Raw genomic sequence first — 17,748 nt, forward strand, 5'->3', positions numbered from 1 at the left:
TTCTAACACCCGCGGAGTGCCGGTGGGCTTTATGGTTTGGTCCAAAACCACAGGATAGTGTACAACTTCACCATCAGTGCTGGTTAGTGCTCTTTGTGTTCATTTGTGTCTGTGCATTTAAGCACAAAGGACTGGTATAATAATGCTTCCTTGATATATTAAACTGTACTTTCTCTTTTATTTTAAATAATCTGACATGAGGAAAGTGAAAGATTCACTGGACAATAGAGGCTGATAGCAGTAAATTCTAAGGGATAATTTCCCATCAAGACTGCACTGACATAATGAAAAGCTCAAGAGGATTTATTTTTCAGACAAACTCACTCTGTACCATGTTACAGGACAGATTTTCTCAGATACTTCATGTCAAAGAAAAAGACACATAAATATTTGCTTTGCAGGAAGGGACCACCAAGTTCATCAATGTACTATGGTGATGTCACCCTTTGTTTTGACATCTCTTCCAATGACACATCACTATTTGTCACAAACCCCTTCATATAAATGTATTTATATGAGTATGTTTAGCGCCCGATCGCTACTCGTTAATATGGAAAAATTCCCCATTGGAGAGCATATTAGAGCATAGACTTGGTGTTTTCAAACATTAACCTGCCACCAGGAGTCACCAGCCCAAACAACAGGTAAGTATCTAAGGGTACGTGGATACACGGAGTACTTTTGTCTCGAACTTTTTGAGGGCGGTTGCATGGTTGAGCTTGGTCTCAGCTAGACCTGATAAACTTGACCTATATCCTGACAGCTGCTGTCTGGTAACACATCGTGCCTCTTGGCAAACTCCCACGCTGGAGACCGTGTGGAGAAGATGACGGATTTGGTAGGCACGCACTCCTCGCCTACGAGGGACCTACTAACATACTAATCTCCTCTTCTGATGCAAATTCTTCGTTGGTATTTATTTGTTATATAACCGTAATTATGTACTCAGCAATAAGCTTTTAAAAAGAGAAAACTGAACCATCAAATGAAAGATTTCTCTGAATTAGTCTTGCGTTTTAACAACAAAGCGGTTAACGCTTTAATCCATGCAGGCAATCCCGGTGTTTGCTAACCATACATCGCGTTTGGGGGCTCCGGTCCATCATAGAGCGCGGTGTTCTGAGCTATTCAGTAATTAGTGATTGATTTACCCCAGAAACTGAAAGGTAACCTAATTTCCTTTAGAAATAACGATTTGGCCCTGAACATACGAGAGAGCTTCCGCGTCTGTGCCTCTACGTGCGCATTACTCCCATCAGCCACAAGAGGATAGTCTGACATGCATGTAGCGGCCGTTTACCGGGGTCTGCCATTGTTTCTTTTTATTAGGCTATTATATAGCAAAAGTATGCAACACGATCGAATTAAAAAAGAATAATATGGTACTCATATCCGTAATGTTACCCAACAACCAAATCCTTCAGAAACCTAAGGGTGAATGTAAACACACCAAAACGCTGTTTAGTATCACGTTGAAATTTGTAAGTACATATACTAGGTCTTTCGGAAACTTTGGACACTTAAATACGGTGGGTTTTTCTTCCTGTGAACGCAGTGTAACATCGTTAACCTTGTAATGATTATTGTTGACGTCCTTACTTATTAGTGGAGAACATGTCTGTCCATGGTCCTGAAAATAGTAAATTGTCGCTTAATCAAAGACATAAATACGTAACTTAAATTATATATTATATATTTGTATTTTTAATTCAATAAGAGATGTTTATACTCAAAAGGCCCCAAAATGATGGCTTGTTGTCTCGGATCCATTTTTTTTATTGCGTTTCATGACTAAAAGGACTGAAGTTGGTTGTTTGTTGCGTTAATCTGATCGCCTGGCATGTTCTGTCCAAGAATATCAGATTCCTTTCCCCTAATCCCTTTGGAAACTGACTTGTATAGGATATTGCCAAAACATGTGCTGGGTCATCCCTAGTATTTGTGTGTTACAACATAGAGACCGTGTAGCCTAATGCGTAAATTGTGTGTAAATGTAGGGTTGATACGAACCGTTCCGTGATATTATATGCTTAAGGGATTTCTTTAAGAATTTTCTTGTTCTTTAATAAACCAACAATCAAGTTTTTAACCCTTAGTCTTAGTTAATTACCCACAAACTCAGTAATTGATTGGAGTCTTTGATATTTTATTTTCTAGAACAATCATGTAAAAGTGAAATAAATTCAACTAATTTTTCTGTTTGTATTTGGAGAGTAGTGTGGTTAACACGTCCTGTTGAAAACTGCATTTCATAGGCTCAGAAAAGCCGTGGGAGTCTGCAAGGAAAAAACAAGAAGTAATGAAATGTCATCGGCACAAGCGATTTACTGCGACGAGGGATATTGGCGGGCGCTTCTATAGCCCGCGCGTAGACGAGGATCATAGGACAAATCCATTTTGTTGGTAATATATCTGAATGCCGTCCCCGCAAAATGTGACGTAATGTGAAGATATCCAGCTTCTGGGGAATGCATTTGGAGGTTTGTAGGTTTCCCACTTTGGAAGTTGGTCTTCTCGCTTTAGAAAACGTCACTATGTCCGCGCATCAGGCGGGGCACTTCGAGGTGACCGTTGCAGCTGTAAGGTGCGTAAGGGGCTGCCTTCAATCCTGAGACTTGAACAGCGATGTGAAACTGAAGCGGCTCTAAATCCCCGTCAGACGTGGATGCATGACTTGTTTTTGGATTACAAAGTATTCGCGATTCCCCTTCTCTGGTTCTGAGTGACAAAAACTGGCAGTTGAAACTGGGAAGAAATTAGAAAGATCGACGCGACAAATTCATCTTCAAGCTATCTTCTCATAAATATGTCAACCAAATTACTGCTTTATGTTTTGCTTCTGTCAGTCCTCAGTGCGTGGTAAGTGACGTTACCGCTATTCACCTGTGCGCTCGGTTGCTTTATGTTATTCATATAAAATGTATAAGAATTTACTAGACGAAAAAGGTCCATGTATTTTTTTTGTTTTGTTTAATATATGAACTAATAATATAAACAAACAAAAAAAAAATATTCATTCAAATTTGACAAGATTATGCTTTAATGCTTCGTTGTTCATTGTTTCGTCAATAGGTGAAAACTACAGGTGATAAATATCAGATATGTTTAAGTAAGTTTTTGCGCTCCGAAACCAGTTACATTTTGTTTTCAGTGGTTGCCCTAATGGTATTATACACAGCATAGATTTTTGGTCCCTGAAAGCTTATTTGTCAGCAATACGCCTGGTATAAATATTCATAGTAGTTAAAACACCAAATATAAACGTTTTACTCATTCATATTCATGTTTGTTAATTCAAATCAACAATACATTTCCAATTATACCGTAAGAAATACAGAAACATATGTAACATTTTCAGCTTCATGTAAATCTTTACATTTAGGTCATAAAAGTACGATCTAAATCACTTTTTAAAAATGGGAAATTATTAACGTTATCTAAGTCCCATTTCTAAAAGTGTACAACCACCTAACTCATAATGATTAATGGCTGCTGCTGAGTACAGCTGCCTAAGTGAACAATACAATACCAGAAGTGTTTTTCTTTATTAAATTAGCTTTTGTATCTTTTTTCTAAGATACATTTGTACATCCCCAAATTCGGTGACGTATGTATATTATAGGTTTCCTCACCGTCTTTAATTAAGAACGGCGACGCTCATAATCTGGGGATTATATCCGTTTATTTTTCTAAATGCCGTAAACAGGATCTTGTCTTGTAAAAGTTCGCATAATGAATTAAAAGTAAACAAAGGGGGCAGCTATAGCTTCACTCCGGCGTCAGCACAAAAGCCCGCCGTTTGGTAGCGGCGCTAAGAGACATTTGAGTCGTTTTTTTTCTGTTACAAACCGTATTTGCATAATATGTACAATGAATTCCAAATACACAAGAAAAAAGTAAGTATATGACGTATACAGATATGGCACAAACTATACCGCATGCAAATACGCGCATCTGTGAATGGCAATTATGAAGTTATGCCCTTTATGATGATCAATTAAATGTCATTGATAGATTGGCTGGTTTACTGTTTGCTTGGACCATACATGCTGTTGGAAGAAGGGGGGCAAAATTAACTGTTTGTGATATTTTACAGTTCCCAGACAATTGAATACGAAGAGGAGTATGAGGATGTTACTGTGAACCAAATGCTGGCCCCCAAGACTCAGGAGACGGACGCCACGCAAATACTGAATAACTTACTGAAGGAGTATGACAAGAAACTGCGGCCAGATATTGGGAGTAAGTCAACTGGACGATTTTTACCTAAAGCTGGTGTTAGGCTGCTTTAGTTGGCTTTTTGTGCTTGGGTTTGTATTTATATGTTATTGTCTGTGTGATGGATGAATTTGAATCAGCTGCTTCACTTTTTATGCAAATTGTATTGTTTGCCTGCGTACAGCTATCGTTTTTATGATTACAGAAAATCATATAATATGAAAGGTTATTATAAACGTTGTTTGCTGTAGTATATGCTGTATTTCAGTCATATTTCACTTACATATGAAAATATAAAGTTGTTGCTGAAATGATACAATCGCGAACTATTTTACCCACCAGTGTTATTATACGATAACGCAAATGAGTTTTTAAAAGGACCGGAAACCCTTGATTTTATTCGATTACGTCTTGGTGGAAAATTATCTGTATCACTCAGAATGACGCTGAAAGTTATTTCTAACAGTGTTATGTCACGGAGCGAGGGCGTCAATAACTGAACGATGATGCTTCTGTCGGTTTAATAATTGGCGTCATAAATCAAAGCAGCCACGAGAATGAAGACGTGTCAATGTGGTTTTGAGAGGTTGCCATCTCCTTGTCGGAGCGATCCATAAGGAGCCGGCGTCCGTATTGGGTAAATGAGAGATGGGCTGAGTTTGTAACGTAGAAGGAAGGAGACCGAGGCCACTTTTTGAAGGACATATCTATCAAGATGTAAAATAGATGCAGGAAACCTAAAGACCATAACAGTGTAAACTGTCCTCTAGATTTTGCGATAATGCTTCAAAGCTCATTGAATGTGAAGAAAAAGGACTGAAGAATAAAACAGGATCAAACGAATAACTGAATAACGTGACACTGCACCAGCAAAGCACCAGGGCTGCTCGCGGTTTAAATTCGCATTTTTAATCATATTCATGAGAATAGGTGCCTGTCGTATTCTAGTTACGGTGTGCTTCATGCGTCCACGAAAGCGCCTTTCCTCCATCAGGGTTAACGGCGACGAGTTCATTCGCAGCAGTAAGCTCATAAACAGGCCCTGGTGCGGCGTGTCCGGTGCTGATCCCGGTCTGCAGCTTGTGATGAGTACCGATACACGCGCAGCCCAATCTGATCTCCCATACGCAGGGAACACAAGAGAGATGAGAAAAAAAGTCAGCTGGGACAGACCCAGTATCGCAGTCTGAAGGAGGCCCGTATTCCTGAAGGAAACGGTCCTTGATATCTCCAGCGCAAGACGCGGACGGTCTCACATCAGCCATTCATCATCTCGATATATCAGCGCGTGACGCCCCGTCTCTGCTCGCCAGGGAGCACTGTGGCCTCCCCTCTTGACTGTGGAGTTGATATCTTTATTTTCCCTGCTCTTCATTTCGGGTCATACAGCAAACAGTCGAGGATTATTGGCAAACAACATTAGCACAAAAAAACTTACTAAAGAAGAGAATGTAGCGCATATTGTGAAAATGGATAATGAACATTTAAATGAAACTGGAGTGTTTCCCAGCTTCAGACCATAACACCCTGAGGAGGCTCTCTTCAGCCCTTGCCTATAATGCTGCAAAACGTTATTATATTAATGACATAATAATCATGTGTGGACATGAGCAATAAGGCTAATGATGGGTACAAGCTGTTCCAGGGATTGGTGAGGCTGGGAATACTGGAGCACAAACAAAAGTCCAGAATGCCCATGGTATTGCCCGGATCATCTCACTGGATCTCTGCGGTGTTATATGTACGGCAAAGGGCAAGCCCCGTTCCAATGGATGGCATTTCTTTTAGGCAGATAACGGTCGTCGCATGTGTGGCCTTCCAGCGCTATGAGGCATGCCGCGTTCTGTACCGTGTCACGTGCCTCGTCAGCCACTGTATCGTAAGATATAGGAAGGCAGCACTCAGCTGCTGGTCGTCTCCGTGTGTGAATGTGCACATAAACCTTTCCGTTAATGAAGTGGACACGCCTCACTGTCCTGGAGAGCATATGAGCTGCAGAGACCTGCTGCGGGTGCTGATGGTACCCGGGTGATGTCTTATAGGATGGCCCTGACCGTATGTTTCCAGTAGTGTCTTGTGAGGACCACGAATATTTCGCAGAAACAGAGCATTGCTTCAGGGAAACCTGCAGGCCAAACCCTGGAGACCTGAAGGTCGCTGGTCTGTGCTCTTGCGTCTACGTTCTATCATTGTTTAACATGACAGATTCAACAGCACAACTGGGTCAATTTAGACAGAAGCATGAGCCTGCTAATGAAACGTAACGGCAGCGTCAGGGTGCCCTGCTAGATACGGCCGAGCGGTTTTACTCCACTTATGCCTTCTGAGAGATGGTCCTCTGCCTCCTGCTGAAGTCCACATGCTCTGTACTTTAAGGGCATATTGGGCAGGATCTAACAGCACTTTTAACTGGGAATTCTGTCTGCCGCTTTTTAAACACTGTGATAAAAGGTATAACACTGCCATTTATTGGAAGCATGGGGGGGGGGGCTGAAGAGAATTTGACTTTTAACCTTTCATTGCCAAGTGAAGCTACTTCAGTAGAGTGTATGTTTTGTATATGCCCCGCCAACACCCCATTAGCCCCACCCACACTCCTTTAGTCATGCCCATGCCGTACCACACCTGTGCAGTCACACCTGTGCAGTCACACCTGTGCAGTCACACCCATGCCACAGCCCAGTACCACACCTATGCCCCACCCATACTCCTTTAGCCACACCTATGCCCCACCCATACTTCTTTAGCCACGCCTATGCCCCACCCATACTCCTTTAGCCACGCCTATGCCCAACCCATACTCCTTTAGCCACACCTATGCCCAACCCATACTCCTTTAGCCACGCCTATGCCCAACCCATACTCCTTTAGCCACGCCTATGCCCAACCCATACTCCTTTAGCCACGCCTATGCCCCACCCATACTCCTTTAGCCACGCCTATGCCCAACCCATACTCCTTTAGCCACGCCTATGCCCAACCCATACTCCTTTAGCCACGCCTATGCCCAACAAACACTCCTTTAGCTACGCCAATGCCCGACTCACACTTGTGCAGCCACACTCATGCCCCACCCACAGCCCAGTAGCCACGCCTATGCCCGATCCACACCCGTGCAGCCACACTCATGTCCACCCACAGCCCAGTAGCCACACCTTTGCCCCACCCATACTCCTTTAACCACGCCTATGCCCAACCCATACTCCTTTAGCCACGCCTATGCCCAACCCATACTCCTTTAGCCACGCCTATGCCCAACAAACACTCCTTTAGCTACGCCAATGCCCAATTCACACTTGTGCAGCCACACTCATGCCCCACCCACAGCCCAGTAGCCACACCTATGCCCCCTCCACACCCATGCAGTCATGCCCATCTTTCCTCCACACCACTGTAGATACACACATTCCCCACCTTCTCTGAGTGTAGCCTCTCTCTGCGACACTGATCCCGCTCCCAGCTGAACCTTTGACTCTTTGTGCTTTTCACTGACTTGTGCTGATTTCTGAATCCTAGCATCTTCCCTCACCCTGTTTGCTGAACGTGATTCGGACTTAGTCTATATATTGCACTGGATTATTTTTTTCAGCCTGTCTTGTGTGTTGGCTGTGATTCTTGGTATATATATATATATATATATATATATATATATATATATATATATATATATATATATATATATATATATATCGCTTTCTGTCATTCCTGAATGTCAATCATTATACCCACTTGCACTGATCTCAGAACTATTTCATTGCACATTTATTATATTGCTCTTATATATTGTATATTGTATAAATATTTTTTCCAAAACATTAACAGCATAAAATGTAACACTACATGAGGAAGGTACTTTAAGTAAATACTTATTAAGCTTGTGATATTCCTAAAATATCATTTCAATGTGCTTGAAAGACCCCAGTTATCTGCAGAACTAAACATGTACACATTAAACAAATAAACATACAAACATTTTTATTCTAGTGAAGGAGTAATGGATTGGACTTAATTATTTAAGCTAAATAATTAAGTCCAATCCATTACTCCTTCACTAGTATAAAAATGCACCTAAAAGTTCTTTTGGAAATTTCACATGATTTGAAAAACCCTCCATCCTGTTTAGACTGGAATGTATCCAAGGTAAGACAGCTGACTGGCATGAGCTTGTGTAGATTTACAAAGCAATTTAGTACATGCTGCATTGCTTTGTGTTTTGACTAGGGCTGTGCTGTTCTTGCGACTTCATTATTATATCAGCTCTGACATACAAGGTCTGGTCCCATGGACTTCTGGGAAATGTAGTCCGGTACCATCTAATAAGGGATAATGCTTAATCTCCTCCCTGTACAACGATGTTTGACGTGTGAAATGTGCTATTAAGTTCTGTGTAACATTATCTGCAGTGTTACTGGGAAAGAAATAAAGGCTTACAAGAGACATTTATTAATTATTGATGACGATAGGAATGTGACTGGATTAAATAAATATAAAAATATTACTTTTGTAGTGTCTAACTGGCTGTATATATAAAGGTTTTTGTACAAGCACACATGACTCAGAACACGTTTTTAATTTTCTCAACTTTTAATCATAATATCTGTTTAATATCTGTGAAAGTAAAATGTACCAAACATGTCATTTATGAATGTAAAATGCTTTCATAGATTAGCTACTTAAAAAGCACATAGATTTTGCGCTGAATGGACATACGGGCGGCCATCCGCATCCATAGGTTCCACATCTGCAGATTGAACCTGCCACAGATTGAAAATATTCCAAAAAATATCTGGAATGTTCCAAAAAGCAAACCTTCAATTTGCCGTGCTCCGAGCACTACACTGAATCTACGTGAATGAAGTGATGTACATCTACAGTTTTCTTTTTTGTCATTATTCCCTTAACCCTGCAGTATAACTACTTGCATAGCATTTATGTTATATTTGGTATTTTAAGTAATCTAGAGGTGATTTCAAGTCTACAGGCGGATGTGTGTAGGTTATATGCAGATGCACCTACATTATATATGCGGGATGTGAGCATCCGGGGATTTCAGTATCTGCAGGGAGCCGATTCCCCCGCTGATACCAAGGGACATTCAGTTAACAATGAACGTATACAGAAACACTAAAATGGAAAATAAAGTGAATTATATATGAATTTCAAATCAATAAAGATTAATGGATTAGACACTATTTGATTAGAGAGGATAAGAATCTAATACCAAACCCAAATGTACTAGCATGGTTAATGTAATTCAGACATTTTAATATGACATTAGGCGCTGTGCCAGGGACTAAATATCCGCAGTGTAAAACCAGAGTAGTTGTAGAAAGTGGTCCCGTGTTTGGCTGTGACCTTTTCCCAGAAAACTCACAGGAGGATTGTTATTTTTTACACTACAGGCATGACAACAAGAGCCAACCCTTTGAGCGGGTTATTTATTTATGAACAAGGCCTCCATTATCCTCTTCATCTACTCAAAAGAACGCTGCATTTGAACTTCCAGGAGAGTGTCGTCAGGTGGGATCGCTGCGTGGGAGCTGAAGGTCTCAGCGCAGAGGGCTTGTGACACCTAACGGGGGCGTGTGGCGACACTAAGGGGCTAGGAATCAGTGATAAGCCATCAGCCGATGGTGGCTTCCATGGTTGTCCTGTGAATGTCGACAAATGAAGCGCTGGGTGATTAGCGGGAAAAACAGGCGCAGGCCGCTGAAATGACTCTGCCACATTGGCCCTATTATGTCAGCTCTGTTCGGGCTAAAGGAGGAGCGCGAGGAAATGGGTCGGCCGCACGGGGCTACGCGCATTGCGGCAGAACCTCGTGCTACCCGCACCCGGCACTTCCGAACCGGGGGGGGCAGCCTCGCTTGTCATGTTGAGCGACTCCTGAGTTCTCAGAGGCATATGGGGACTGGCACCCCGGCCCACAGCATGTCAGAGCAATTCTGCGGCAGCCCCTCAGCTCCCCACGTCCGTATCGATCTGTTTATCGTGGCAGTGTGACTCCGAGCAAACTGGGGGCCTCGTCACCGACCGAAGCGCAGGCCACTGAGGACCATGTTCAGGGCAGATTGAGACACCACACCTTTTGTCTCAGCGTACCCTGAAGAACTATCTTTTTAAAATTTGTCTCATATTGTTGTACAAAATTCATACAAATGCATACAAAAGAAACCAGGCTTGACTGGAAGCTGACTCTAGGGTCCAAGAAATGCCTTTGGACTGAACACTGCTGACTCCCTGCACTCAGGGACCCCGCACACGAGCTGATGGCTGTTTCTCGCTGTGGGATTTGCCAGGCGTCCGCAGGTTAAGCAGAGGACATAGCAGGTTTATGGTGAGACACCTTCATTGATGGGAATGCCGTCAGCTGCAGCAGGCTGAGCGTGTGCAGGTATCCGCCCCGGCGATGGAGGCGACACCAAATCACACAGGGCTCTGGAGGTGCATCCTGTTCTGATACAAAGCCCTTCTGTTCCTCCGCACCCCCCCCCCACCCCCCCCCCCCATGTTAAGGCCCGTCGAATTGAATGCAGCAGTTCTTCCCTGAAATAGAGGAGGTGGGCCTAGTCCCTGCTCCCTGCTTTCTCAGGTTAAAGTCTTTAATCTTTCCAATCTTCTATTTCTCACACACTGGAGCCGCATGGTGAAATTAGCCTTTTTGAGTATTTTTTTTAAGAACATAAGAAATTTACAGACCAGAGGAGGCCATTCAGCCCATGAAGCTCGTTTGGGGAGCTGCCAAGTTAAATTGGAAGTTTCAAGTAAATGATTAGTTGAACGTGTTATGGATCAGAACACAGTGTAGCCCTGGTCTATGGCCAGTCTTATTTTTACATTGTAGTCATAAGACAGATCGCCCTTTTTTGATTGGCTGGTTTATGATGACATCATAATGGCAATTATTATATTATGGTTTCTCACAAACAGTCATGGCCCTGTGAAGAAAATACTATCATTGCAGTTGCTTGCGGGGGCAACCATGGCCTGGAACACAGGCACTAAGGGGCAGGGAACAGAAGGAAGATTGATTTTATGACAAAAATGAGCCATCGAAGCCACATGAACAAAACATGCTGGGATACAGCAACACAATCAAGTAACATACAGTCAGAGTGAACACGGCAGGTAGGACATGTGGAGGTAGGGCAGTGCCGCGGTGAGGAACACGAAGCATCGTTCGGGCAGACGACTTACCGCATCACAGTGTCCTGTCCTGGCCACTCCCACATCCAGCCTGGCTGGCTTTCTTCATAGTCACAGGTGTCCATTAGTCAGTTTGGCGATGATATCTAACAAGCAATCTGCAGACGGCCGGACACGAGATGTCGTCTTGCTGATAAATCGCCTCCCGTAGGCTCACAGTAATAGTGTTAGCAGTCGTAGTCAGAGTTGGTTGCGTGTCTTTTTTCATAACATCATGAAGATTTAAGACAGCCAAAGTATATTCTTGATAACTTACATTGTTTCCTAGAAAGCCGACCATCAGACCACTCCAAGAAATACTCACTGTCAAAATCATACCTTTTGTTTCTCTATTGAATGAAATCTCATCCCTGTCACTGACTCCAATTCTTTCGAGTGACTGCAGATTGCCACACAGACCAGAAGAGGTAGCGATCATTTTCTACCTCTTTCTTGCAGATTTGTTTGATTACAATAATTTTACTCCTGGATTCCACTTCTTGAAGTGTTCCAAAATCAGTAAGCCTGCGGCTAGTGTCGCATCGTCTACTAGACCGGGGTGTGGTGGCACAGAAAGGAATTCCCAAATACAATTTGGAAGCAACTTTTTAGCATAAAGGTGCTTATTCTTACGTTGCTTATTCTTAGTGGTCCTTAGCAAAAATGTGCAGTGCTTAGACAAGAAAGCTGCAGTACACATACTCTACCTGCATTACATCATCTGAAGTCCTAATGTTCAAGTTGTTTACAGCATAGACAATTTTGCATTGGTAGAGCATATCAAATCTTTGCTTCTCTTCTGGAGTTACTCCTGCCCAGATCACGGACGGCTGCCTCACACCTCCAGGCCTGCAGGTTTCACTCCTCCCCAGTGCTGTGTGTGTGTGTGTGTGTGTGTGTAAGGAGCTGTTCCCTGCACTGGCGTGGGCTTCCTCCCACTGTGCAGTGACTCGCAGTGTTCCTAGAGAAGCCTCCTGTGGGAGTGCAGGCGAGGCCGGCAGAATCCTTTGATGGAGCGGCCCCCCCTTCAATATCCAGTTTTGCATCAAATTCTTCCCAGGAGGTGTGACGGAATAAGTGCTTATTGAAAATGGCCGAAGGCACAAAGGAAACTGGTCAATGAGTTATGAGTTCTTCAAATATATGTTCGCAGCACACCACAATGTAAATGTCATGTAAATATGTGATTTGGCATGACATGTTGGAAAACAACAAGGAGAGTACAGTATACAGTAAGTCGCTCACTTAAAGGCAGACCAGCTACTCTCTTCCTGACAGGAAACCATGGTCTGATCATCTGACATCATCAGACAGATGTTTGTTTGGCCATGTAATAAACTGCCACTGAATAGCCAATTGCGTTCCTTCCGACATGTTACCTCCAGCTTAGGATGTTAAAACAATATATCTGAGTGTTTGGGAAATTGGAAAAACACCTTTGAAACAGTATGAATGCTTTATTTTTAGAGCAACTCCTGTCCTTTTGATAAAATTGTGCATGGTGTTAATCCTGATTGCATTTCATTACTTTTCTGTTTCTGTCTAAAGTACATATGCAGTGTTGAACAGTATTTCAGAGTATTATGAAACAGGAAATGTGTGCTTGAGGCAGGAGTTAGATAAACAGGAAACAACCTAAATGGGAGAAATCAACTGGTGACCAATGTAAAGAGCAATTTAATAACTAATCCATCAAATGCTTTGTGAATAACGCAGGAAATAAGTGCATGGAAAATGGATGCGGCTCGCTGACAAAGCTGTTGGGTAGGTCATTTTTAATAGCCTATGGACACAAACATTTCACCTTGACAGTGACAGGATGGAGCCGGTTTATCATTTAGCACAGGCTTACTGTTCCAGTTCTTCAGTGACTCATGTAATTTCTGTGACACCCCGATGACATCGACCCAGGAAACACTAGTCAAATGCACTGTACATGCAAGAACTGAACCTTCCTGACTTTCTAAGTGGCCTGTGACTTTGCACATTCTTCAGAGGTTTCTGGGGGTGAGACTCACCGGCTGTCTTCCTTACAGTATGTAAGCAATAAGGTGGGGACTGTGGTTGTCCCGCTTCCAAATACAGTATAAGAGCTGGAAGGTCTCCAGCAGGGACATATGGGATGTATGGTGCAGTTTCCTATTAAACAAAATGACTGCCATGTCCTAATGAAATCAAAGAAAAGGTACAGTGCAGCCTATCAAAGAAAAGGTACAGTACAGCCCATCAAAGAAAAGGTATAGTACAGCCTATCAAAGAAAAGGAACAGTGCAGCCTATCAAAGAAAAGGTACAGTACAGCCTATCAAAGAAAAGGTACAGTGCAGCCTATCAAGGAAAAGGTACAGTGCAGCCTATCAAAGAAAAGGTACAATACAGCCTATCAAAGAAAAGGTACAGTACAGCCTATCAAAGAAAAGGTACAGTACAGCCTATCAAAGAAAAGGTAGAGTGCAGCCTATCAAAGAAAAGGTACAGTACAGCCTATCAAAGAAAAGGTACAGTGTAGCCTATCAAGGAAAACATACAGTACAGCTTATCAAGGGTATAGTACAGTATAGCAAAGAAAGGGTACAGTAGAGTTTGTCAAAAAACAGCAGGATACAAAGGAGAAGTATATGGTTACTTTTCTTTTCTCCACACATTGTTTGCTTTTTTTGTTTCATCGCTATGCCCAGAAGGAACAAGACCATAAGCTTCAGGCCTGTTTCCGTGTCAGAGAGGGCAAACCCCGATGACACATGGATTGGGGGCTTTACCGTGATGTGAGTTTCAGGAAGCTCGTAATCCGGCGTTTGGCTGAAGCAGTGAGCAGCGGGAGGTGGTGGGGGGGGGGGGGGGGGGGTCATTTGCTGCTCCATCTTGATAAAGGATCCGAAGTAATTATGGACGTTCTAGAGAAAGGACCTCAGGCCTGACTCATTGTCCCAGCTGCAAGCAGAAGCTGAATGTTGTGAGGTGGCGAGTCTTCATTGGCTAATTCTGTAAATTATGCTCTAATTTATATGTCGAAATGAGAAGGCAGTTCGTAAGCCGCAGTCGCCGCATCAGGCAGGATACCTGCCGCTGTGTTAGGGTTTCCAGACCCATGTGGCCTGCAGTTTTGGCGCCAGGGTCTTCATTGCTCTCCGTACAGGTCGGATAGAAATGGCTGCTGGGTCCCAAAATTCCATCTTGACTGTCAGTTGTTTTCCTGCAGAATTCTGGCTTTGTGTTGCATTCCCCTAAACACGGGCCACATTACACTAATACTATTTCCATCACCTCACCTCATTCTTCTCCCTATTTTCCTTTCACCAGCAACTTTCACACCTATATTTCTGATGTCTATCTGATGTATAATTTATAAATAGATATTAATAGATAATAACAACAGAAACAATAATAATAATAATAATAATAATATACAGTAGTTTGCACAAATAATACTTCACATACTGTAGATGCTATAAATGCTATAAAAATGTCAGTCTCCTTTGTAGATAAATCTAAATGCTGAATTACAGATTTTGTATTTTAGCGGCTCTCTATCATTTTGTGACCTATCTTTAGCGTTTTTATGCTTTTCACCTGTAGTCTTGTATTCTTCTGTTATTTCTGTAAAATACATCAAGTGACCTCTGTGCCTGACAATGTCCTGTATAAATTAAACTTGCCTAATGGTCTCCATCTACATCTTCCTGTGGATGAACGTAACACGTGAGATGGCATCTTCCGAGCCCATCAGTGCGGTTCCCCTGCACCATCCCTGGTCTGTAAAAGGTTATTTGTTGTTTCACATCTGACCATCTGTCACTGAGATATTGATGGATATAAAATCAATTTCCTCCTACAATCTATTGCCATTAATCATCCTGCCTGCAAGTCCACCGCTGGCCGATGACGCATGCTTCCCATATCCTTCAGGAACGACATCAGTATCCATTTTGGTAAATTATTTTTCACATAGTTAAATAAAGGTGAGAAAACTGAAAAGTTATTCATGCTATCTAAGTATCTTGGCTACACAGCTACATGATTATTTACAAAGAACTGTACTGAATGCATAAGTGTCTGCCAGACCTCCGTTATAACTTAAAAATATAAGTGTGAGAATGTGCACTTTGTGTAGGTTTATTAACACAAATCCCGTAAGATTAAATTTATAATCCATTTCTTTGGTTAGTGGTGGGTCGGTCCAGTTGCATCTTAGCTCTGCTGCCCACCTAAAGCCTTTGAAAACCTACAACCTGTCACTCTAATATCGGAACCACTGCAAAACCGAGGCCCAGGCAGAAATGCTGCTTTTCGGAGAGGAATTGAGTTCAGAGCATAGATAATCACTTTAACAGTTCATTATGTGTGTAAAAACCATTATTTGTTAATGGACCACAAGCAAGCAAACAAACAGCATATCTGGCTTTTGTGATTTATTTTTTCTTGTTCTCTCTCTCTTCGCAAATCGTGATCTTCCACAGCTTGACAAGGATATTGCAGATATCTTCCCCGGCCTCATGCTCCGCGTCGGCTTCTTTATCAGCATCCGCACATATCTAGCAAATTGAGCAGGAAATAATTCCAGGAATCTATTTTCTCGTTACTGTGCATGAATCGGGCCACGAAAAGTGGCAAATCCGGTTGCTATCTGTACCCGCGTCCCTAACAATGTGTAACATCGCAGGGGAATGGTTACTCCCACGGTGGTACATCTAAATAGTTTTGCAGAGAACTTTCTGGTCCAGTACGCGTCTTCTCCATTTCCCTGGAACACGTTAAATCCTCTGTAATCTTCCTGATTTGCTCTTTGGCGAAGCATCCTTCACAGAGGAGGGACACCGGTTACTGTGTGCGCGTGAGCTCTGCGAAACGTGGAAGTGTCCTCCTTCCACAACTCGAACGCGCTGGTCCTCCAAGTCTTTATCGAGTCCTCCGTATCCCCAGTGCGTCGAGGCAGAATGCCAGCGTGATCCTTTCTGCACGCGGCACATTTCCTTGGAAGCAGCTGCAATGCCATTGAAATGGTCCGAAGCTGGCGTCTCTAACTGCCACCGGTGTCTCCTTGGCATCCCCTGTCACAGGTAAATCAGGTCACCCATGGTTACAGGGAGCAGGATCCACAAAACACTGCTCGCCTAGATTCCATGGCCTACGCCAGGGGTTTCTATTGTCGAAGGATTGTAATTAAATGCACTGTCACCCCCTTCATTTTCAGTGCAGTTTCTCCTTTTCCATCGTTCTATATCTGTTTCCTCCTCGGAGACATTAAAGATTTATTAGCTTGGATCTAATTCTGGGACAAATCCAAACGTTGCAGACTCCTCTTTTGAAAACCTCGTGGTAATGGGAGTTTCACAAGTTTGACAATCTAGCAGAATTCTTTATTTTCCATCAGCTCCGTCACGGCTAAGATAAGGACTGAGGGCTCCTTCGTCACTGTTTGCCATCTGAAGTGACATCTCTGGCAACTCTGCCTTGAAATATGTAGCAAGATTAAACTCGAATACCTGGCTTTAAGGAAAGCTGTCACAGGCGATGTTTTGTGTATCTTCAGAAGGTGCAAAAGTGATATTTAAATCTGAAGTGGAAAAGCGACACACAAAAGAAAGTCTTATACATGTTGAACTGAAAATGTCTGTTAAAAGCCATTTTTAGTAAAGGGAAATGAGACAGTCTGCTGTCTGTCTGTTTGTGGTATCAAAACCCCAGCCACTGTCTTTTCCTTCATCGTTATTTAATTGCTTTTGCTCAGAGGCCTGTGGTGCACAACACATTCCGTTCACTGGGGACACATCTTCATCAAATGGAATCCAGTGAAGGCTTAGAGCAGAACTAACAGTGGAGTGCTGGAGCAGAATACCAGAAGAACCACAATTTCATTACTTATGTGCCCTGCATGTACCTGAACCGAGGCAGATCAGGACGCTGGGAGTTCTTGGTGCAAGGCTTGTCTTCCATGACACCAACGCAGAGAACATTTCTGTGGTTAATGCATACGCTTGCATTGTGTTCCTGTGTGTTCAAAGGGGGTTGCTGGTTCCTAATTAATTTCGCATAACACAAGTAACCTCTTTGCAGATGGGATTAGGTCTTCAAGCCGCCTTAGTGGAGCATTCTGGCAAAAGGAGGAAAGTCGTCAGTGAGCAAAGGATCCGTTAGAGGTAGAAATGAAAGGTGATAAAGGATGGAAGATGACAGGTAAATATTAGGACCACAAGCCTCAGAACAAACCGCCCCAGAGTGGATTCTAGGGTTCCAGGCATTAACCCTGCCATCTACAGGCCGACAGCAGAAACTGCACCCGTTCTAAACATTTCTGGCTCAGTAATGGATGTCTTGTGTATTATATCAGACTGAAATTACATGCTGT

General features: G+C 42.8%; 1 protein-coding gene across 3 annotated transcripts in view; it reads left to right on the forward strand.

Annotated features, from left to right (window-relative positions):
- Window positions 1–810: 810 nt before the first annotated feature.
- Window positions 811–17,748, forward strand: part of LOC125723014 (gamma-aminobutyric acid receptor subunit gamma-3) — an 81,439-nt gene continuing 64,501 nt past the window's right edge. For 2 of the 3 annotated variants that reach the window (XM_048999404.1, XM_048999405.1), the window contains exons 1-2: window positions 2,333–2,859; window positions 4,097–4,242. In XM_048999404.1, coding sequence (XP_048855361.1) covers window positions 2,807–2,859; window positions 4,097–4,242 — 199 coding nt within the window. In that variant the 5' untranslated portion in view covers window positions 2,333–2,806. Of the gene's footprint in view, window positions 839–2,255; window positions 2,860–4,096; window positions 4,243–17,748 lie in introns of those variants that run through there. The other variant, XM_048999403.1, reaches the window with a different exon arrangement.

This window comes from Brienomyrus brachyistius, unplaced genomic scaffold (genome assembly GCF_023856365.1).
Source record: "Brienomyrus brachyistius isolate T26 unplaced genomic scaffold, BBRACH_0.4 scaffold44, whole genome shotgun sequence".
Lineage (NCBI taxonomy): Eukaryota > Metazoa > Chordata > Actinopteri > Osteoglossiformes > Mormyridae > Brienomyrus > Brienomyrus brachyistius.